This window comes from Pelmatolapia mariae, unplaced genomic scaffold (genome assembly GCF_036321145.2).
Source record: "Pelmatolapia mariae isolate MD_Pm_ZW unplaced genomic scaffold, Pm_UMD_F_2 NODE_ptg000376l+_length_39134_cov_1, whole genome shotgun sequence".
Classification (NCBI taxonomy): Eukaryota; Metazoa; Chordata; class Actinopteri; order Cichliformes; family Cichlidae; genus Pelmatolapia; species Pelmatolapia mariae.
Genome location: NW_027052064.1, coordinates 14,254 through 37,529, shown reverse-complemented (window position 1 = coordinate 37,529; position 23,276 = coordinate 14,254). Strand labels below are relative to the sequence as shown.

The 23,276-nt window shown below is 41.5% G+C and overlaps 1 protein-coding gene across 2 annotated transcripts; it reads right to left on the bottom strand.

The window, feature by feature from the left end:
* Window positions 1-3,121: 3,121 nt before the first annotated feature.
* Window positions 3,122-22,304, bottom strand: LOC134623081 (myelin-oligodendrocyte glycoprotein-like). Of its 2 annotated transcripts, XM_063468292.1 has the most exons (5): window positions 22,175-22,304; window positions 6,746-7,096; window positions 6,514-6,594; window positions 3,885-4,004; window positions 3,122-3,787 (listed from the first exon to the last, which is right to left on the bottom strand). In XM_063468292.1, exons 1-5 carry the CDS (start codon window positions 22,254-22,256, stop codon window positions 3,696-3,698), a joined length of 726 nt encoding a protein of 241 aa, XP_063324362.1. In that variant the 5' UTR covers window positions 22,257-22,304; the 3' UTR covers window positions 3,122-3,695. The 2 variants fall into 2 exon arrangements, with proteins under 2 accessions (XP_063324362.1, XP_063324364.1); XM_063468294.1 differs by lacking the exon at window positions 6,514-6,594.
* Window positions 22,305-23,276: the final 972 nt, after the last annotated feature.

Below are 23,276 nucleotides of genomic sequence, written 5' to 3'. Positions count from 1 at the left end.
ACAGGATTGTTGTCAGAACTCTTTGTCCCTCCTTCAAGGCCATCCGCGTTAATCGAAGATTGTTGACTTTTGCTTAACCGGGTGAAGGGACACTTTCTCTCGGTTGAACACGGAATACACACACACGCATACATACGCATGTACACTGACACAGACCTACACTCACCCCCCCCCAAACTCCTTCGAAGCTCATGTCTTCTACGTTGTGAGATGTGATGATTCATGTGCTGAGGTGTTTTTTTCTGTTCTCAAACTGATCTCCCTGTTGGAGCTCAGTCTGGGGGGAGTTCCTTTTTCTCCTCGTCTTTCCTCATGTTGTGCATTTTGCATTGTTATAGCTCTCTGACCTGTCTACCCCATGTGATGTTTGTGTAATGTATGTATGGTCGGAAGGGTAAGATGGCGCTGGCACGGCTGGCAGCCTTAACCCAATTTCCCTCGGGATGAATAAAGTATTATCAATCAATCAATCAATGTATAAGTGTATATGTATGCGTATGTGCGCATGTGTATGTATAACTTGTACATATCTTTCTTGTGTAAATGTAAGTGCCTGTGTTATTGGGTAGATACTTACGTTATTGTGTGTTACACACATTCCCCGAGTAGATACTCCTGAAACTTATGTCTATTTTTATCTACTTCTCCTATCCTAAAACAAACAATGTAAATCTACATGCTGCCAATGGAGAGATGCCAAACTGTGCTTCATTGTTCTGATAACAGTGACAATAAAGATCTAATCTATTCTATTCTAACTTTTCCAGCTCTAAAGTGGAAATACGTCCAGTACACTCAGTTAATAAAAATTCAATTAATTTTTTTTCTGTTCCTCCTTTTGATTTACTGAAAACGAATCACAACTGAAAAAAAATCAAAATTACAACAAAAACCTGATGTCTTCAGTAGAATCGAGTAGGGTAGCAGCTATGAGTCTCTTCTTCCCTTCTGACACAAAGTGAAAATTGAATCACAGAGAAGCAGCAGGTTCACCTATCCAGTCAGAGGCACTGTTAGGTGATCGGAAATGGTGGGTTCTTTACCTACACAAGTGCACTTTGTAAGACACATTTCTAAAGAAGTTTAGAACAGCAGAAACTTCACACTGAGAGCTGACAGCACAGTCAACTACACCCCCATATTTCCTACTGCAAAACCACATTCATGTCAGTGCATCTACAGATTACAGTTCAGTCAGAGTGTAATGCTCTGTGGTTAAGTCCAGGCTCACGCGATGAGTGATATCAGTCAATTATAACTGCTCTCATGATCAAATGTTAGTTTCACATGTACAGCTTTTTCACCATCTTCATCATGGGTTGTCTTTCTCCCTCTTCCCATTCTTTCCCTGTGATATATTTCTTCTCCAGCTCTCTCTGTCCCTCACTTATTCTCTTTTAGAGAATATGCGAGTCCCTACATTTGTTTCATAATAAAAGCTTCCGCTAAAAGAGCATTTAATTTGAAAAAAATTGGTAAATTTTGTGTAAATATAGAATATAATTACAGTTTGATCAATAAACAGAATGAATATAAAAATGTTGGGTTTCTTCAGCAGATAATGTGACAGTTGTTGACTTTTTGGATTATTTGCAGTGTTTTCAGTGTTTGATGAACTTAGTGTCTTATTATTACTCAATATGGTGTAAACCATGAATCACTGACAGCTTTTGAGATGGATTTTTTTTTAAATAAAGTAATTTATTGTCAGTTCTTGCTTGAGGTAAGATGCTTTGATTACTCAATCAACAGCGGGACAAAATAATGTGAAGACACTTCCAAAAAACAGCAGCTGGGAGCAGAAAGGCTCCTGAATAAACTTTAGATCTGTGTGTAACTGCTGGATATCTGAACAGCTGAGATTTGTAGTCACTGTGCCACCTACGCAAATGCTCATATTACTGTTTTAATTTTATTTTTATTTATTTGTTGTCTTTGGTTCTGGTTACTATGTTATTTCCTCAGAGAAAACGCATGACTAAACCATTAAAGAGAAATACTGCAAATGAGCTTTTCACTCTCCATGTAAACATGAGAGCCACAATTCAGAACAAGCTGCTTTCAAGGAACTCTGAGGTTTGTGTTCGACAAAGGATAAAACCCCCTAAGTGACATGTGTTTTTATGGTGGTTACCAACTCTCAAGTAACGCGGGGTCGTACACGTAACAGGTCGGCTGTTAGTTAGATTTATGTAGTAGAACTGTTTGTAACAAAAACTGCCCTTCAGTGGATGAAATGTTGATTTTACATGTTTGAGTTTATGAAATTTTAATTAATTCTTTATCACTTACCTCACCTTTCAAATTTATGTGTAACATTTAAGTTACTGTAGCTATTATGGCAACTTGTGAGAGGTAATAATGGTTCTTTTTTGGTATTTTGGTGTATATACCAAAAGTAAACTGAGTAAAAAAAGTTGTTGTTGTTAGAAGACAGGCTTGTGTTTTTGTGTTAGTTTCTAGAGGTAGCTCAGGTTTCAGAGCTTTGGATGCTGAACATAAGCTGTTGATTCAAATAAGCTGGTGGTGAAGCTTCAACTTCTGAACTTTGAATAGCAAGTTTAAAAAGCAGGCTCTCCACTGGCACTGACGTCACTCTTGGGCATTTGAGATACCAGGAGAGTCAGTGCAGCTGAACGATGAGGCTGTGTGGATAGGGAAAACCCACATTTGTCTCACACAAGCCCTGAGTGGCTGTGCCTACACAGGGCCAACAGCACTGTTGAGGCATGGAGATTACTACTTGAGGTCAGTGTTGTAGGTTGAATTCTGCTGCTAAATGCTGAGGGCAAGCGTATGACTGGAAAGAGGTTTGTGCAAGCCTGATTTAATTCTAAGAAATTGGCAGAGGTTGGAGGAGAAGTGAATAAACCAGTTAAATAATTTGGAATTCCCCATCTGTGCCATCACTAAACCTGCTGCTAAAGAAGGCGCATCGTTGTTCAGTGCATCAAGGTTTTGTTACATTAAAATGAACTGTAGTTAAAAATGTTTTTTTTTAATTGCAACACAAATTGATTTCTGAGCCATAGTTCATACTTTATAAATCAGAAACAGCAATGTTTGAAAGAGACCCACCTTTATTTTTAAATATAATTAAAAAAAATGCAAGCTCTTAAAAACAGCATTACCATAAATCAGCTTTGATGATATTGGTTATTATTTTAGTCAATGACAGCTGCCCTGCTCAAAAGCACTTTAGTTATGGCTGTAAACTAACTCAGGGACGTTTTAAAGTTCACTAGATTAAAAAAAAAACATCTACCTCTGAAAATACACTAAAATATTTAAATCTAAAAATAGCTTTAAAACTAAAAACAGAAAATTTTACTTTATACCATTACAGCAAAACAAAAAAACACAGAAAAGAATGTCGACCTAAATGCTTCTCTGTGTCCTTGTGCAGATTTCCTCACATGAAACTAACTTGGACAGAAGATTTGCTCAAACAGTCACAAAAAAAAAATTGAGCTCTGCTCTACAGCAGACCACTTCACGCTTTTGAAGTTTGATCCCAGAAGTCAACTTTGGCACCAATGATGGTTGTTGTTTCTGTATTTTAACTGTCTTGTTTAAACCTGGGGTTCAGCGTGACTCCAAACAAATTACAGGACATTGTGAAATCCTCCTGCTGCAGATCCGCCGTATCCACATGAGGCTGGAAACGTTGTTGCTTTGAGTCGTTAAACAAAAAATTAACGGCCAAGTAAAGTGGGTGATGCTTTCGCCTCTGTTAAATAATCCAGTGTGTCCAAGAGTAAGGCACCTATGAAGCTGCACTCGCAAGCTGGAGTAAGAAAGAGCAGACACACAAAGAGTTTTCCTTCATTTCAATCCTTCAGCCATGAGGTAAATGCATAAAATCAAAGATTCAAGTCTTTTACATATTTCTGTTTTTCGACGCTTTGACTCAGTGAACCAGAGTCCTGCGACTGCGACACAGAGCAGAATAAAAACACCGAAAACCACAAGTGGGATCAGTCGGCTCCGACGGGACAAACCACCTGCCAGGAAAAACCAAACACAGATGAGATCTACTGTAAGACACAACATGAATGTCACATTTATTAAACTACCAAGCACAGAGGTTACATAATAATGAAATAAAGTTTGAATTACTGAGATATCACTGCTGATGGTCAGGAATGGTAGCTTTATTGCTTCACAGAAAGACAAGAGATCATGAGCTGCTTAAGGAAAATACACTACACTTCCTGTATGTGCTTCAAAATAAGAGGTGAAGGTGTTAAGGACAACACAGAGAGGCTGCCATCAGTGAGAGAAAACAACACCATAAAGATGATTTTGATCCAGCTGTAAACTGGTTATTTTAAGACTTTTTAACCCTCTACTGCATGACTTTTTAATTTTTGGGGAAAAAAATATTTCTACCTATTTTGGGGGAGCTTTAGGGTCCCTAATAATATATCAATCAAAAAATTTGACACCCTGCCCCCCCCCCCCAAACAGATATTGGTTTGTTGCTTCAAGGCAACACTGTGCGACAAGGGTAGTAAAATGCCAAGTTATTCTATAATAAGTTGTATTAGTACAACAAGGATGAACAAATAAATACACAACAAATAAACAATGTAAACATTCCACAGAACAATAAAACACCAAAATATCCAACATTTGACCCTAACCCCATGCACGCGCGCGCGCGCGCGCACACACACACACACACACACGTTGTGTTTCCATCACTTTTGGGGACATTTCATTAACTTACATTCATTTTCTGGAGACTTATCCTGACTCTACCCATCACTATTCCCTGCCTGAACCTTACCCTAACCCTGACTAAAGCCTTCACCCTAAAATTGAATGATTTACCTTGCAATTTGTCCCCATAAAGTAGGCGAGACCTCACAATGTGAGTGTTTAAACAAATTTGTGTCCCTATAACAATAAGTAATACACGCACACACACACACACACACCCACACAGCAAAATTGGTATGGCCCGGATCAGGCCCACACAATGTGCTTACACATGGCCCACATACCGCAAAGAATGACGGCCCTTTGGTGGCCCAGACCTGGTTTACCAGAGGTGGCCCACACATGGGCCAGCACAAGGCCAGTTGTAGACACACTGCTGGCCCTGTGCTGGCCCAGAACAGTTTCAGTTCTGGCCCCAGATGTCAGCCTAATGTGTACCTTAATCAAGCCATGTAATAACAACATGTGCCAGAACATGCAAAACAGTGCAAAAGTAACATGCCGAAACTCTGTTCAGACAGTGAACAGACTGATTCTTATATAATGCTTTTCTACTCTCCCAGATTACTCAAAGTGCTCTATACAACATGCCACATTCATCCACTTTCGCCAAACTGAGTGCTTCCCAACTACATTCATACACATTCACACTCTTGACATGCAGACTGGAGGAGCCAGGGATCGAACCACTAGCCTTCCGATCAGTTTGTAACCTGCTCTACCACCTGAGATATGGCATGCCATCGCATAAACAGTGGGGTCATTGCCAGACCTGGCACACATCTGGTTGACATACATTCTGCCAAAACATCAGTCAGTCAGAAGTGCCAGCTTGATGCCAGATCTGGGCCAGACCTATTTTCTGTAGGCCTGGGCCACATAAACCAAGCCACAATCAAGCCAGATATGGCATGCCATCACATAGACAGTGCCATCTATGCCAGGCCTGGCCCTTATCTGGATGACATACATCTTATCATGCCAGAAGTCAGCCAGCAGTGCCGACTTGATACCAGATCCTGGCCAGACCTGCTTGCTATGTGGGCACTAACACACACACAGACACAGTTACTTTACTAACTGACCCCTGACCCCTGAGCTCCTAAGTATTCCCCAAACCTCATTCAGGGATCCACCCCTCTACTTCAATGTCACTCCCTGAAAGCTCACTGTCCTCACTTTCTGAGGACAGAAAGTGCACATTCCCTTGGTTTCCTTCCACAAAAGGTATTTACATCCATGTCCTGTAATTATGAGAAGATTGTAAAGTAAAAAACATTGTCTATGATCATATAAATGCACACAAACACATCTCTACATACATATGCAAATGCATTATATTGCCTGAAAAAAATTGGGCTAACTGCGCAGTGTTGCCTTGAGGCAACGAATGAAAATTAACAGTTTTACTGTATAAATAAATTTAAAAAAGTAGAACAAACAATCAAATATGCTTCTTAACATATTCATGCACATACAAGTATTTTTTTAAATAAGTTTATTTCATTATAAACATGTAAAATAGTGATCTTTATCTTGCCTCCTAATCGAGATGTCTCTGATGTAGTGCAACTTGCAGAAAGGGGTCCTCCCCCCCCAAAATGAAAGTCACACTACCTTCAACTCATCATTTTATTGGAAAGAGATGTGTCTGGTAGCATTATTTGAAAAAAAAAGTGTTTTTTTTTTTGAAGGGCCAGTGTAAGGCATGAAAATGTGGTTTGTTGCCTCAGGGCAACGCTATGCTGTAGAGGGTTAACTGTCTTGATTTGTTCCTCATGTTCTCACCTTTACTGTGAAACTCTTCTGCCAGATTAGGAGTTTGGAGAGTTTCAGGATGCAGTGGTGTCTGTGTTGTCACAGTTTTAGCTGAATTTAAGTTTGGCAGAACAGAAGATTTTAAATTATTTACAATATATTCAAATATTCTTTAATGAGTAAAAATAAGTTGTTGGTAAAATAACCCAAGTACGCAGTAAGTTTAAAACCAAACAACAAAAATCTTTTCAGTCTAACTCACCAACAATCAGACTAACAAATGAAGACTTTGTTTGACTCTTTAACTTTGGGATTGAACATCTGTATCTTCCTTCATCTTCTAGTGTCACATTAGTGATTCTTAGTGAGATGTTTCCTTCTCTCAGGCCGTCTGTGAACAACGCCGTCCTCCCGAAGTATGATGGGATTTTCATGTCGGTCATCTCCCTGTTGTGCCTGTATAGATGTACATATTCCATATTACGATCGGGCCTCGACCACTCCACCGTCAGTCCCACCACGTTAAACTTTGGCTCTACGTGACACGGTAGGATGACATCATCACCTGGAGCAGCTACGATAGGCTGAGGAGATCCAACCACGTGTAACTGACCTGAGGAGGAGAAAAATGAAGAAAATAAAGAAATACATCCTGCTGAAAACCAAGTTAAGTATGACAATTGGAAAAAATGTCTTTATGATGTTAAAACTTTCCAGTGCAAAAATAACAACTTTCCATGAAATTATATCCAACTTTTTAGTACAAAATGTGACTAAGAGCAAACTTTACTTTGTACCACTTGATTCAGGAAAAGAAAAGGCAGAGCTGCAAAGAATAAGACAATAGAATAAATCCAAGACGAACAAAAGATCAAAAGTTTTGGGGGGTTTTTTAAAATCTCTTTTGAGGAACTTGTGGTTTGCTTTGGTTATGGCCGCCCGACCAAGTTCCAAAGGCCAATGTTGTCACCACTACGCTATCCAGTTATACGTGTGCGAAAGAAATATTTTAAAATAAATAAACGCAAAACTCATATATACTATACGTTTTCTGCATCATCTGCCAGTATAACAGACTTTCAGACTGGCGCTACATCATCACTGACTTTTATCACAGTTTTAAATCACTTTAAATTATCATTATTTCTATATTTGTGTATAAACTCTCAAGTGTAAACATGGTGACAGCGCATCAGAAGCACGGCCAAAAAAAGACGATTACCATGAATTAAAGCTTAAATGTTTTCTAAAGAAATGAAGTAACTAGTATTTCAGAATTATTACTTTTTTTAATTGCAGTGAAATCTTACCTTCAATAGACTTGAGAGCAAAACGCAGCATAAAGCTGAGAGAGATACACTGAACCTAAACTCTGCTACATCCATCTACAGTGAGAGCGAGGCAGAAACTGTCTCACGGCAGCTGATAAATGCTGAAAAAGTGCAGCTCTAACAGTCTTAAACATGCGTCTCAATAAAATGCTCAACATGGACAGGTTTGGGTCTCTGAAATCAGCACAGCTTTAATTTTAGAACCAAAGCCTGTTCTAAAGTAGATCCAAAGCTCCACACAGCTGAAGCATGTGGAGGGCAAAGTGGATCCTGACTCTTATCGATTACAGGTCAGTTAATAAAAAGGAATCAGTCGCATGTACTTTATCCTTGTTTATGAACTTGTAACCTGGGTTAAAAAGATGCATAGATGGTAAAAGATAAGTAAAGTCTGAGAATATATAAATATCAAAGAGTTAAATTCATTTATTTAAATTTCTTGTTTATTAAAAAGATCAAAGTTCATGTAAAATGATTAAAAACCTGTTTGCATTGTTTAAAATAAGTTATCTTTCTTTTCTTGTGAATTGTTTGTGAGAACTGTAATCTCCTATGGGGATATCGTCTGTGAAGGTAACAGAGGGTGGAGAAGAAAAAAGAGAGCGCGAGGAGAGAGGGTGGTGGTGCGTGAGTTACACGGAGCATCCGGAGAAGTTAGCTTGTTTTATGCAGTACGGTACTAGTAAGTGTGTTTTGACTTTTCGAAAAGATAAGTCACAGTGTCGGTAAGCTAGTGACATGACACGTAAAGTTTCGGCGTGAAGCTGCTGGACTGTGTGTTTTGTTTCCTGCGGCCGTGCACGCCTTGAGTTAAAGTGAGGCTAACCCAGCCGTTCGCTAATACGGACTACTGTAGACTGCCGTTTCGCTAAAATTGTGGGACGTAAAAAGCTGCAGAGGATCGTTACCGAACTGGATAGCGACAGACCAACCCCAGATAGTCACTCTGAGTGCCCGCGTCACTCTGAGTACCTCTGGCAACGTGGGAAGCTAAAACAGGTAGCTTGTGGAGCACGTGGAGATCACGGACCTCATCTCGTCATCTACTGCAGTCAGAGTGGAGTGTTTCTGAAGGAGCTGGAGACAACTTGTTGCTTGGATTAATCTGGTGGGAATTGCAAGTTTCACAAGGTACTGAGTTTATTTATTTATTTTTTGCTCGTTGAGTGAAGAACTCCCGGTTTGGAGATCGTTTTGGATTTATACTGGAGCAATACAGGCCTGCAACGTAGGTTGTATTTCTGCCGGCTTTAGGTTTAGTTTGGGACTATAATTGTTTTACCACTGTATATGTGGAGATTCTGTGAACAACTGGTAAATTGTTGTGTGTGTTTTACTTTGCCTTAATACTGAAACCTGCCATTTTATTATTTTATTATTTTCATTATTTTAGTCAATTAAAGGAGGGTTACATTGGTTTACCTTTACATGGTGTATGATATGATTTACTGCACTGTAGACACTAGTGTTCATTTTCGCGTGTAGTGCCACTGTTAAGGAATAACTTCACTGATCCCAAAAACAAAAGAGAAGTTAATTTAAAAATATCGTACGAGAGTACACTAGAAAAAGAACCCAAAGCCCATTTATTTAATAGTATTGAGTAAATGAGGGCTACATAAAATGGAGGCACCGCTGGGATGTTTTTGGGTCTCATAGAAGTATTAAAGGGGCAACACACTAAAAAGAAAAAGTTAAAAGTTAACCTACAGTAGCTAGTTTACATTTTTTTTAGTATTTTTGGCTACAATGAGTATGGCAGACCACACCGGGCTTGCTGCAGAGCTGAAGAGGTGGTGTCGGGGTGAAGGTTTGGAGGAAGCTAAAGCACTCTTGGTTCTGGTTCCAGAAGAAGTAGAAATAGCCCAGATAGAAGAAACCTTGGAGACTATTAAGTGTCTCGGGCGAGTCCGGGTTAGAGGGCGCTTGTTCCACACCCCCTTGAGCTGCCTAATGGTTCTCTGCGAGTGCAAACAAAGTATACCTAAAGATAATGTGCCCAAGGAAGTGCTGGACCAGCCCAGTGGTGAGAAATGGCCGATAGTGACTCTTAATGAATGTGCAGCTCCTGACGATTTTGCTGTGAAGTTGAAGAGTCTCTTAGACACTGAGGGTAGGACTATTGAAGACATAAAAAGCTTATTTCTCAGCCCTGCTCCTCCGCAGCCCAGCTCTGATCCTTCCATAAACTCCACTGAGTCTGTCTTGCAAGCGGTTGGTGATTTTTTGGAGAAGGCCCGTAAGCTGAAGGTGGTTATCGGCGTTTGAGGCTGTTTTCAGGGAACTTGCCAGTTTCCCCCAGTGAAGACCCCTTTGACCATTGGCTTGAGCAGGCATGGCTCATGGTAGAGGAAAGTGACTGCACAGACAAGGAGAAAAGGCGCAGGTTGATGGAAAGTTTAAAGGGGCCAGCATTGGAGATTGCCAAATCGGTCCGTGAGTCAGACCCTGAGGCAGGCCCTGTTGAATACCTGGAGGCTTTGGAAAGTGCATTTGGCAGTGCTGAGTCTGGGGATGATCTCTATTTTGCTTTCCGCTTAATGCAGCAGCAACCAAGAGAAAAACTGTCTGATTTTCTGAGGCGTCTGGAGAGGGCCCTCAGTAAAGTTGTTCAGAGAGGAGGATTTCCAGCTTCTAGCAAAGACAAGGCTCGCCTAGAACAACTTCTGAGAGGGGCTGTTGCTTCCAATCTCATGCTAATTAATCTGCGCCTGAGAGAGAGAAAGTCCAAACCCCCAACTTTCCTCCAACTCTTAAGTGAGATTCGCACAGAGGAAGAGTATGAGGCATCAAGGAGAAAACTAAATACCTCAGTCCAGCATGTACAAACAAAACCTTCAGGGACTGACAATACAGAAATACAAAGTCTCAAAGCTGAAGTTAAAGAGCTTAAGGCCAAGTTAGCCACCTGCATGACTAAGGCCCCTGATGTCCTAGCTAAAGATTTGTCCTCAGTGCAGTCAAGCGAGCACAGTGACAGCAAAGAACTGGCTGCTTTGAAGACACAAGTGAAAAGACTGCAGCAGAAAGTAGCCCAAAGAGGTACTGCTCCAGGCTCCTCTTTAAAACTGGCTACCGTGGCAGCAGTAGAGGCTAACTCAAAGACAAGGACCCCTTATCAGAACAGAACGCCTTTGGGTGAGCAGTTCTGTTACCGTTGTGGGGAAAATGGACATTTTGTTGCAAAGTGTCAAAATCCGGAAAATCAGAGCAAAGTTATACGAAAGCTCATCCAAACTGTCAAGACACTGAAAGAAAGTGCAGGTACTTCAACAAGTAATGCCACGGACACTGACTGCCATGTCAAGCAGGGTCTTCTGACTTCTCCCACCCCAGCTGGAATTCCAGAAGGACTGATTGGGCCCCCAAGTATTGTGCCACTTAAAGTGAATGGACAGCCCTGTGATGCCTTATTTGACAGTGGATCACAGGTCACCATAATATTCGAGTCCTGGTACAAAGCCCATCTGCCTTCCATCCCAGTGCATCCGGTCACTGGTCTCAACATTTGGGGTTTAAGTGAGTCCAATGTCAGTTACCCCTACCTTGGCTATGTTGTGGTAGATGTTGAGTATCCGGCTGAAGTGACTGGCACCAAACACACAGTACCAGTCCTTGCCTTGATCTGTCCAAGCCCAAAAGAAGAGCAGATTCCTGTCATTGTTGGCACTAACACCAGCCATGTCCGCAATTTGGTACAGGAATGCAGAAAAGAGGGGCGTGACATAACCAAGAGCCTGGGCATCCAAATTCACAGGGAGTCGCTACCCACATTCACAGACTCCATCACCCTAGGCTCTCAGGATGACCAGGTTGGCTGTGTGATTTGGCAAGGTTCAGATCCCTTGTCCTTACCACCTGGAAAAGACTTGCAAATAACCTGCAAAGTTCATTTTCAGCAGACAGTTGGCAAAGAGATCTTGATGTTTGACTCTTCTCCCATAGCTCCTCTGCCGGGTGATGTCCTGCTACAACCCATGGTTGTGCCTGTCAATGCGGTACAAGTTAACAGCTTCAGGATCCTGGTGCAGAACCAGTCCGCCAGGGAAACCATTATCCCTGTTGGAACCGTCATGGGTCACCTTTATCGCACCGAAAGTGTCATCTCCATGCCAAGCAAAAAACCAGAGACGACAGCATTTGACAGCAGCCAGATCGACTTTGGTGACTCTCCGGTGCCTGAAGAGTGGAAGAACCGGCTTAAACAGAAACTAGCGGAACGCTCCCACGTCTTCTCAGTCCATGAATGGGACGTTGGCCTTGCAAAAGAGGTGGAGCACACCATCCGCCTGGCTGACACAAGACCTTTTCGGCAAAGATCACGTCGACTGGCACCTGCAGACATAGAGGATGTAAGAAAACATCTGCAAGAGTTACTCTGTGCCGGCATCATTAAAGAGTCCCGTAGCCCCTATGCCTCACCGATTGTAATAGTTAGAAAGAAAAATGGAACCATACGGATGTGCATAGACTACAGGCTCCTTAACAGCCGGACCGTGCCAGACCAGTACACGACCCCCTGCATTGACGAAGCACTGGATTCTTTGTCTGGGAGCAAATGGTTCACAGTGCTGGATCTGCGTAGTGGATACTACCAGATTCCAATGGCAGAGGAAGATAAAGAGAAGACTGCGTTCATCTGCCCCCTAGGCTTCTTCCAATTTGAGAGAATGCCGCAGGGAATAACAGGAGCGCCTGCGACTTTCCAGCGTCTAATGGAAAAAACAGTCGGAGACATGAACCTCCTCCAAGTCCTGGTTTACTTGGACGACCTGATTGTCTTCGGAAAGTCGCTGGAGGAACACGAAGAGCGGCTCATCAAAGTCCTAGATCGTCTTGGAGAGGCAGGACTAAAGATCTCCCTGGACAAATGCCAATTTTGTCAGCCACAGGTGAAGTACCTCGGGCATATTGTGTCTGCCCAAGGTGTCTCTCCCGATCCGCAGAAGATTGAGGCTGTTACCACCTGGCCTCAGCCCCACGACCTAAAGTCTCTGAGATCGTTCTTAGGTTTCTGCGGGTACTACAGGCGATTCATTGCTAACTATGCTGCCATTGTGAGACCTCTCACTGAACTGACCAAAGGCTATGCTCCGACACAAAAGAGCAAGAAAAAGAGTCTAGACCTCAACAAGTCCTACTTGAAAGAGTCAGAACCTTTTGGAGATCGGTGGGATGACTCCTGCAGTAAAGCCTTTCAGCAGATCATCCACTGTCTAACCCATGCACCAGTATTAGCCTTCGCTGATCCTACCAAGCCCTATGAGCTCCACGTGGACGCAAGCTTCAAAGGACTGGGGGCTGTCCTATACCAGCTACAAGAAGGGGACCTACGGCCGGTTGCGTTTGCCAGCAGGAAGTTAAGTCAGGCTGAGAAGAGGTACCCCATACATCAGCTGGAGTTTCTGTCATTAAAGTGGGCTGTGGTGGATCGCTTTCATGACTATCTGTATGGAGCGTGCTTTACAGTGCGTACAGATAATAACCCCTTGACTTATGTTCTGTCTACGGCAAAGCTCAATGCCGTGGGACACAGATGGTTAGCTGCTTTGTCCACATATGACTTCGATGTCCATTACAGACCAGGAAAGCATAACATAGATGCAGACATCCTCTCCAGAAACTTTGACACTGACACTGAATGGGAGACTATACCTGAGGCAGCTGTTAAATCCATCTGCAAAAGAGTACGAGTGTCAGAAAGCCCAGAGTGTCCCACCAGATGTGTCGACCAAACTGGGGCTTCCCCCGAATGCATCCCTGACATCTATGCATTTCCTCTTAAAATGGAGTTACAGTCCCTGGAACATGTCTCAAAAGCTGATCTTGCTAAGGCACAGAAAGAGGACCCAGTCATTGGTCCAGCGGTCAAAGCTGTCCAACAGAATTTATGGACAGGCAACAGTCCGGAGCTGTCGCTCCTAAAAGAGAGAAGGATAAGCTGACTCTGCTGAGTGACGGTCTGCTCTACCGTATCACCAAACGGCACTCAGGGGAGGAGGTCCATCAGCTATTCCTGCCAAAGGTGTATCATGGCGTCGTGTTGAGATCAGTACACAATGACTCAGGACACCTCGGCATAGAGAGAACTCTGGATTTACTCCGTCGAAGGTTCTACTGGCCAAGAATGTTGCAAGACACTGAGCAACATATCAAAAGTTGTGGTGAATGCATAACACGCAAGACTCCCGCCCAGAGAGCCGCACCGCTTCACCAGATCTCCAGCAGTGGACCTATGGATCTGGTGTGCATTGACTTTCTCTCAATGGAGACGGATTCCAAGGGCATGAGAAATGTCTTAGTGGTCACCGATCACTTCACACGCTATGCCCAGGCATTCCCGACCAAGAATCAGACGTCTCAAACAGTGGCCAAAACCTTAGTGGATAAGTTTTTCGTCCACTATGGTCTTCCGGCTCGTATCCATTCAGACCAGGGGCGAGACTTTGAGAGTCGTCTGATCAAAGACTTGTTGAAGAACATGGGGATACGGAAGTCGCGCACTACTCCGTATCATCCGCAAGGAGACCCTCAGCCAGAGCGGTTCAATCGAACGCTGCTTTCAATGTTGGGTACTCTAAGCACAGAAAAGAAACGTCAGTGGAGCCAGCATGTCCCTTATTTGGTCCATGCTTATAACAGTACAAAATGTGATGCAACTGGTTTTTCACCATACTTCCTAATGTTTGGTCGTGAAGCCAGACTGCCAGTGGACTTGTGCTTTGGGACCACAATTGACAAAGCTGAGGAAAGTCACTCACGCTATGTGTCCAAGCTTAAAGAAGATCTTCGTGAAGCCTACAAGCTAGCATCCGAGATGGCAGACAAAGTCCATCAGAAGAACAAAAAGGGCTATGACCAGAGAGTTTGTTTCCAGTCTCTAGAAATAGGAGACAGAGTCCTACTGAAGAACTGGGGTCTCAAAGGGAAGCACAAGTTGCAAACAAGATGGAGTCCAATACCTTACCAAGTTGTTGGAAAAATGCCCAATCTCCCTGTCTACCAACTAAAGAAAGAGAGTGGAAGTGGTCGTCTGAAAACAATCCACAGAGATCACATCCTTCCTATTGGTCAACATGTGAAATTGCCATTCCCTGAAGAAGGCCATAACTGTTGTGGCAGACAAAAACCAAAGGGCAAGAAACCGAAGCAGGCCACAGTTGTGTCTGACCCTCGGCTGTCACAGGATTCTGATTCGTCCTCAGAGAGTGAATACTATGAGCCTCCGAGATACTGTTACACTCAGGAAAGAGTGAGAGAAGCACTAAGACAGGCTCTTAGATCTCAAGCAGTGCCACAAGAGGATTGTGCAAGTGACCAGGATGACGTCAGTGATGAAACTGACTCTGATCAGCGCAGTGAAAATGAGGAACTGCCACTGGAGGACGGAGACGTTAATCAGGACAGTGAGACTGAGCCCGACCAAATGGTGGATATTCAGGAGGAGTCTGACCAAAATGAAGAAGATGATGAGGATTCTGCCCCAGAACCTGATCTGGATCCCAGAACAGCCCGGTCTGCCAAAACTCAGAAACCAAATACACACCGTAATCTGTTGGGTAACACTCCTACACTAAGGCCCAAGAGACAGATTAAACCAGTAGTTCGTTTAACCTATGATGAGCCAGGAAAAGCTAAAGATCAGCCTATCACTATTATCCATAGAGGGGTTGTCATCACTATAGGCAAAGACTAAGAGCCATAGTATGTAAAAAGGTCATCCTGCTTCCCAAGTTCTTGTAGTTCCTTGGTAGTCTGTTGAGGACACCAGACATTTAGTGGGGGGAGGGTGTAACCTGGGTTAAAAAGATGCATAGATGGTAAAAGATAAGTAAAGTCTGAGAATATATAAATATCAAAGAGTTAAATTCATTTATTTAAATTTCTTGTTTATTAAAAAGATCAAAGTTCATGTAAAATGATTAAAAACCTGTTTGCATTGTTTAAAATAAGTTATCTTTCTTTTCTTGTGAATTGTTTGTGAGAACTGTAATCTCCTATGGGGATATCGTCTGTGAAGGTAACAGAGGGTGGAGAAGAAAAAAGAGAGCGCGAGGAGAGAGGGTGGTGGTGCGTGAGTTACACGGAGCATCCGGAGAAGTTAGCTTGTTTTATGCAGTACGGTACTAGTAAGTGTGTTTTGACTTTTCGAAAAGATAAGTCACAGTGTCGGTAAGCTAGTGACATGACACGTAAAGTTTCGGCGTGAAGCTGCTGGACTGTGTGTTTTGTTTCCTGCGGCCGTGCACGCCTTGAGTTAAAGTGAGGCTAACCCAGCCGTTCGCTAATACGGACTACTGTAGACTGCCGTTTCGCTAAAATTGTGGGACGTAAAAAGCTGCAGAGGATCGTTACCGAACTGGATAGCGACAGACCAACCCCAGATAGTCACTCTGAGTGCCCGCGTCACTCTGAGTACCTCTGGCAACGTGGGAAGCTAAAACAGGTAGCTTGTGGAGCACGTGGAGATCACGGACCTCATCTCGTCATCTACTGCAGTCAGAGTGGAGTGTTTCTGAAGGAGCTGGAGACAACTTGTTGCTTGGATTAATCTGGTGGGAATTGCAAGTTTCACAAGGTACTGAGTTTATTTATTTATTTTTTGCTCGTTGAGTGAAGAACTCCCGGTTTGGAGATCGTTTTGGATTTATACTGGAGCAATACAGGCCTGCAACGTAGGTTGTATTTCTGCCGGCTTTAGGTTTAGTTTGGGACTATAATTGTTTTACCACTGTATATGTGGAGATTCTGTGAACAACTGGTAAATTGTTGTGTGTGTTTTACTTTGCCTTAATACTGAAACCTGCCATTTTATTATTTTATTATTTTCATTATTTTAGTCAATTAAAGGAGGGTTACATTGGTTTACCTTTACATGGTGTATGATATGATTTACTGCACTGTAGACACTAGTGTTCATTTTCGCGTGTAGTGCCACTGTTAAGGAATAACTTCACTGATCCCAAAAACAAAAGAGAAGTTAATTTAAAAATATCGTACGAGAGTACACTAGAAAAAGAACCCAAAGCCCATTTATTTAATAGTATTGAGTAAATGAGGGCTACAAACTGAATGTTTTGTGCTCTTCCTTCTTTATTTACATGTTCCAATTCATGCATTATAGTTTAATGGCTCATTTACGACATGCACTGAAAGCTAGCTTGGCTCAGGCTGTAAACACTGTGGACATGTGGCTTTGGTTAATGCTACATGTGTCTCTATACAAGCCAACATTAATAAAATTAATCATTTTCACAGCTAGTTAACACCACCATCCCAGAATAACTGATCATTTCAGAAAGTTTCTATTTGGCTGTTTATCTAAAGGTTTAAAAATAAATGAATAAAGAATAATAAAAATAAATGAATTAAGTTAGTAAAAATCTTTAAACTGACACAGAAACTAGAAATCTCTATACTGAAATGCTCAAACCTGACTAATAGATTCAGCTCAGTTATTTGTGATTTAAACATCTGTTACACTTTTTGTTTATGATTCCTCTTTGTGGAAATCTGCTCCTGTGTTTTGTTTTACATCAAAAGAAATATCAGAAGATTTGACTTTAGCCGTTATTTCTGAACACAATATATATATAGGCCTATATACAAAAAGAAATAGCTAAACTCTGAGAGCATAATAAAAAAAAAAAAAATTGAGCTCCCTTTCTAAACACCCAAGATAACTTTACACAGAAGAGTAAGGCACAATTTTTGGTGCAGTATTTTTAGACTAATTTACACTTGAATACAGCGTCTACTTTTATTTACAGTGTGAAACATTTGCAACATCAGCCAGTATAACAGACTGCTGCTACATCATCACTGAGTTTGCCACTGTTGTTAAATACTCCCATTAAATTATATTTGTAACTAAAGCAAGTTTAATAGTTTGCATCATTAACAGGCGCTCAAGGTGCATCGGAAACACTAGAAAAATACGACTAACATGAATTAAAGCTTAAACAAAACTGGACTCATATTGCAGAGAAGTCTTACCTTCAACAGGCGTGAGAGCGAAAAGCAGCATAAAGGTGAGCTTTAAAGCTGAGAGAGACACACTGAACCTAAACTCTGCTACATCCATCTACAGTGAGTGTGAGACAGACACTGACTAACAGCAGCTGATAAATACCAGTCTGTCTACTCTCCCTCCCTCCGCCCACTTCGCACACCAGCTGAAGCATTTTTTTTGTTTTGTTTTTTGTTCCCAGACCCCACTGCCCCCTGTTTCCAGGACCCATGCAGCAGACAGAGGCTGACTCACAGCTGGTGATAAATGTCGGTCACTCCGCCCCTTCGCACATCTTTTATTTTTAAAATGCACCTCCAGTTCAAGAACGCGCAAATAAAAAGGCAAATATTTAAAAATATCATAAAGAGTTCCACAAAAGCTGAACGACAGAGAAGAAGCAGCTCACCTGTTCAGACAGAAGCTTCAGTAACTGATCGTTACCATCGTATTCTTCATGGAGACGAGAACACTTTATAAAACAGGCTGTTCAACAGATCTGAATGCGCACATGAGTCTGAAAGTGAAAGTAAACAGAGAGACTGACGCACTGACCTCTGTTTAATTTCTATGTTTTCTACTTCTGCTGTTAGACTTGTTTGTAACTGTGTCTTCAGTGTAACACTTACACACATTTCCACTCTTTACATCTTATCCTCTTCAGGGTCCAGGTTGAGGGAGAAAAAAAATCAAATAGAAAATTCACTAAGTTTAGAAATGAACACCACTTAATGTCCACTTAATAAGTGATAATTATTGCGAAAATGTATATCTTTAAACAGTGGTACAATGTACAGTGTACACAAACTACAAAGGATAGATAGATAGATAGATAGATAGATAGATAGATTCTTTGTGAAATCAGTTTTGGCAGAAAACACTTCAAAGCTACACCTCCTCGGCTGTTGGTGCATGACTACAAAACATTCTGCCAACAAAGAAACAAGCAATCAAAAAATATATATCACTCTCACAAGGTCTCGATTTTAACTCAGTCAGAAATGTTATAATTATGATGATTTGTCTTGGATATGTACTGTCGAAAGAACACTATAAACCTTGTAAATTAAATATGTTGATTTCCAAAATAAGAACAAATCCTAAAGCAGTTACATTATTGCGCTTTTATTTAACCTATTAAGACCCAGGGGTTTTTCTGCTGGAAATGACAGGTTCAAAGTAAGACTCGGGAATTACAAACTCATACAGTAGATGCCTTTGTGCCAAAATGATAGAAAAAAAAAAAAAAAAAAGTGACGCAGAACAGAGTCACAGAGCTAAGCGTTTTGCAATTTGGCATATTTCGTAAAAGTTTATATTTCCTCGGTATTGAACAACAGAAATTAGATAGAAACCGACAGCACTGTACCCAACGGTAGACTGGTGCGTAATAATCAAGCGAATAATGCAGAAAACACAGATTTGAGATGGTAAACATGTCTTGAAGAACACTGAGAGAGAGAAAGAGCTGTGGAGGAAGTGTGACTTTATCGTGGTGGAAGCAAAACAGCAAGAGTAAGAGGGAATTAATGACAATGTTTATCAAACATGAATCTTTGGATCTTCTTTTGCTTCGTTCAGTGAACTTTTGTCACTGAGATTTTGCAGCTTCAGAATCTGACATGTCCGCTTTCAGCCCCGACAGCGCGTCCGCGTCAGGTGAACGATGCGCGTTTTGTGTTTAGGTCTTTTTGCTGAATCCGTTTATCTACTCTCATTTGTTGTTTTAGCTGTTTGGTGGCTGTTGAAATAGTTTCGTGAGGTTTAACCTGAGATTCTGACGTTTCGGACAGAATAGACCACATTTTACCATCAAGAATTTTTCAAATTGAAATCGATTTTTTTAAACCCACGCCTGTTTCTCATATAATCAGAGGAGCAGTGAGACATTTAAACGTGAATGTAGCTGCCACATTAGCCTTATCTTGCTAGTGAAAAACTGATTCAAATGTTCATTTTTTTTAATATGACTGATGCCGTGAGTGCTTATAACAGGAAAAATAACGAAAAACATGAGAAACTACTCTTGAAAATGACGAAATACCTCTTCCCCTCAAAGTTATGTGTTTTCCCCACACGTGATATCGACAGAATTACACAGTTCCTTGTAATGCGGCAGTAACATGCTATGTGGCAATCAGCCCTCTACCCTACCTCACAGTGGACAATATTTAACATAAGCAGGAATTAAAGACTGAAGTAATGCTGTAAAACACACAGTGGCATCCTCAAACATGATGAGCGTCTTCTCGGCATTAGAGCACTCTCAGTTTACTGGCTTAGTGAGCTAATATGATAAACGTGGAATGAGTTTATGATAGTGAGTGTTCTTTGATGTGACGCAGCACCAGTAGCGGTTTTTGATACACAGGCGACACGGGCGGTTGCCCGGGGCGGCATCGTGGTGGGGGGGCGGCATCACAGGCATCGGCAAAAAAAAAAAAAATGCTCGTACTCATGCTGCCCCGACGTTATGCCAGCGCATACTGGGAATGGCATAGGCACCGATCGGTTTTCTATCGCCCATTTGCTGGGAGTAAGGGCGCCCTCCGTTTGCGAGGTGCGCCTGCTGCTTGCGGCACAGGGAGGAGAGGGCGGGGCGGCGTGGGATTCTCTGGCTGAGTTGTGGAACTTGTGCTTTGCTTTGGTTAGGGTCTAACAAGTTCCAAAGGCAAATAATGTCATCACTACACTATCCAGTTTTGAAAAAGCAAATACACACAAAAGCAATATACACTACACATTTTCTACCAGTATAACACTTTCAGACTGGTGCTATATCATCACTGACTTTGATCATGGTTTTAAATCACTTGCTTCATCATTATTTCTATATTTGCATATAAACTCGAGTGTAAACACGGTGACAGCGCATCAAAAGCACGGCCAAAAAAAGACGATTAACATTAATTAAATCTTAAATGTTTGCTAAAAGAAATGAAGTAACTAATGTTTCAGAATTATTACTTTTTTAATTGCAGTGAACTATTACCTTCAACAGGTGTGAGAACTTAATGCAGCATAAAGGTGAGCTTTGAAATTGAGAGTGACACTCTGAACCTAAACTCTGCTGCATCCATCTACAGTGAGAGTGAGACAGACACCAACTCACAGCAGCTGATAAATAGCAGTCGGTCTGCTCTATCCCTGCCCACTCCATGCAGCATCTATCAAAACAGTTATGAAGGGAGAGATTCAAGGATTTAGCTAAAATGAACAGCTACTTGACCATGAGCCACTGCTAATGGCTAAAGTGTAGCTTTTAGTTATGTTCACATGCTGCAGGGCAAGTGCGAAATAAACAACTGTACCAACCTGATTGAAACTATATATATATAAGAGCCTAGATACAAAATGAAATAGCTAATCTCTGGTACCATAATAATAAAATGTTTTGAGCTCCCTCTCTAAACACTCAAGATCACTTTACACAGAAGAGTAAGGCGCGGTTTGGGGTGCAGTATTTTTATAGGTGACTCATTTACACTTCAGTACAGCGACTGCTTTTATTTGCTTTGTGAAACATCTGCAACATCTGCCAGTATAACAGCCTGCTGCTACGTCATCACGGAGTTACTGTTTTAGATCACTTCCAATAAATAAATAAATAAATTAATTAATTAGTAATGTATTTCAACATGTGAACAATATACGGGTACATTTAGAAAAGAAAATAAGAGAGAGAAAAAAAATACTATACAAAATACAAACAAAAAAGCACTTCCAATAAATTATATTTGTAGCTGAATCCAGTTTAATAGTTTGCATCGTTGACACGCTGACATTTATAAACACATTCACGGCGCATCGGAAACACTACAAGAAATACGACTAACGTGAATTAAAGCTTGAAAACTAGACGCATATTGACTGTGGTCACCTCTTGGCTGAAAGAACCTATTTTTCCCACACACAACACCCGTTGTAAAGGCTTCAGTTATAATGGCATACCAAGCAATTACATGAGTTGACTGATTGTTTTGCTTTTCCATCATCTTCCATCACAAGTCATGCAGTATAATTTAGTTCACAACTGTTGAACACAATCTAACAGTTTATATAGAAACAGAAACACCACCAGGACATTAACATCTGGATTTTATTCATATTAAAGTCTTTACTAGTTTGACTGTGTTTCTCCTTAACACTGCCAACATCCACCACACATCACACTAAATTACCACTGAGTTTCATCATTGTTTTAAATTACTTTGTTAAATTAAATGTTGCATATATATTACTGTATCCATACATACAGGAATGGTTCACATTAGAATATAAATCTCGTTTAGTTAGATCATCAAACCCAACTACATGTGCGAGCCATCATATGTATAGCTTTATAGCTTACCTTCAAGAGACACGATGGGGGAAAGCAACAACAAGAACGTGAATATAGTAGAAACACTGACACTTGACTCTTCTGTGTCCATCTTCGACAGGAACAGACTAAGTGACTGCAGAGCAGCTGGTGAATGACCGGTTTGTGGGCATGTCGTAACTAATCACCGTCTCACAAAGGTTGAGTCTTTGGGCAATGAGTCAGCTGCCTGCCAACATTATGTCACACGTGGACGTGTTTTCAGGTTAAACATAACCGTTCCGTGAGAATAAAGTCATTTTAATGTTACTTTTAAAGAGAGGTTTGGGGTGCTGTAATATTTTAGCCAATGTGTGGAAGATGTTAGGCATTCAGACAGAAGCGGTTTGAATCCAGGAAGCGCTCGTTCTCATTAATGATCAAACAGTATTGTAGATCAGAGCAGAAGCGGCTCACCTTTTCAGTCAGAAGCTTCATTAGCTGATCGCGACCATCGGGTTCTTTATCGAGGGGAGAGCACTTTATGAAAAACAGTAGTGATGGTCCGCTTGAAGCTGACGCTCAGGTGCGTGTGTGTGCAACGGTGTGCAAGGGAGAGAGAAAGACGAGAAGGAGGAAGTGGCTTATGTTTCCCTTCCAGGTTATACTTCTTTTTAAAAAATACATTATTGTTGTTGTTGATGTTGATGTTGTTGTTGTTGTTGTTGTTGTTATACTTTCATGTTTCCATACATGCTCATGCCTTTTTTCCTCCATTTTCGTCTGCTTGTCAAATTCAGGTTTTGGGAGGGTGGAGTGGTGGAGCCTATAGCAACTATCATAGTGCTTAGAGGTGAATTGCAAACACTTAAATGCCTTCCTACTCTACTGTCTAGTCCTCCTCCACCTGATCTCCTAACAGCGATGAGAATGACTTTTCTTCCAGTCCTCTGCTTCCTGGACAGAGGTGAGGACTTTTAACATATGGTCATCATTTCTAAAGCTCCATTGTTGGGTCACTAACACCTGAGACATGACACCAACAGTAATCGTGTATGTAATAACAGAGAGAGGGAGCAGAAAGGTGAAACCTTAGAATAGGACAAACTGGCTTTGATAAGTCTGGGCTGGAGCAAAATGCCAACATCCAAAG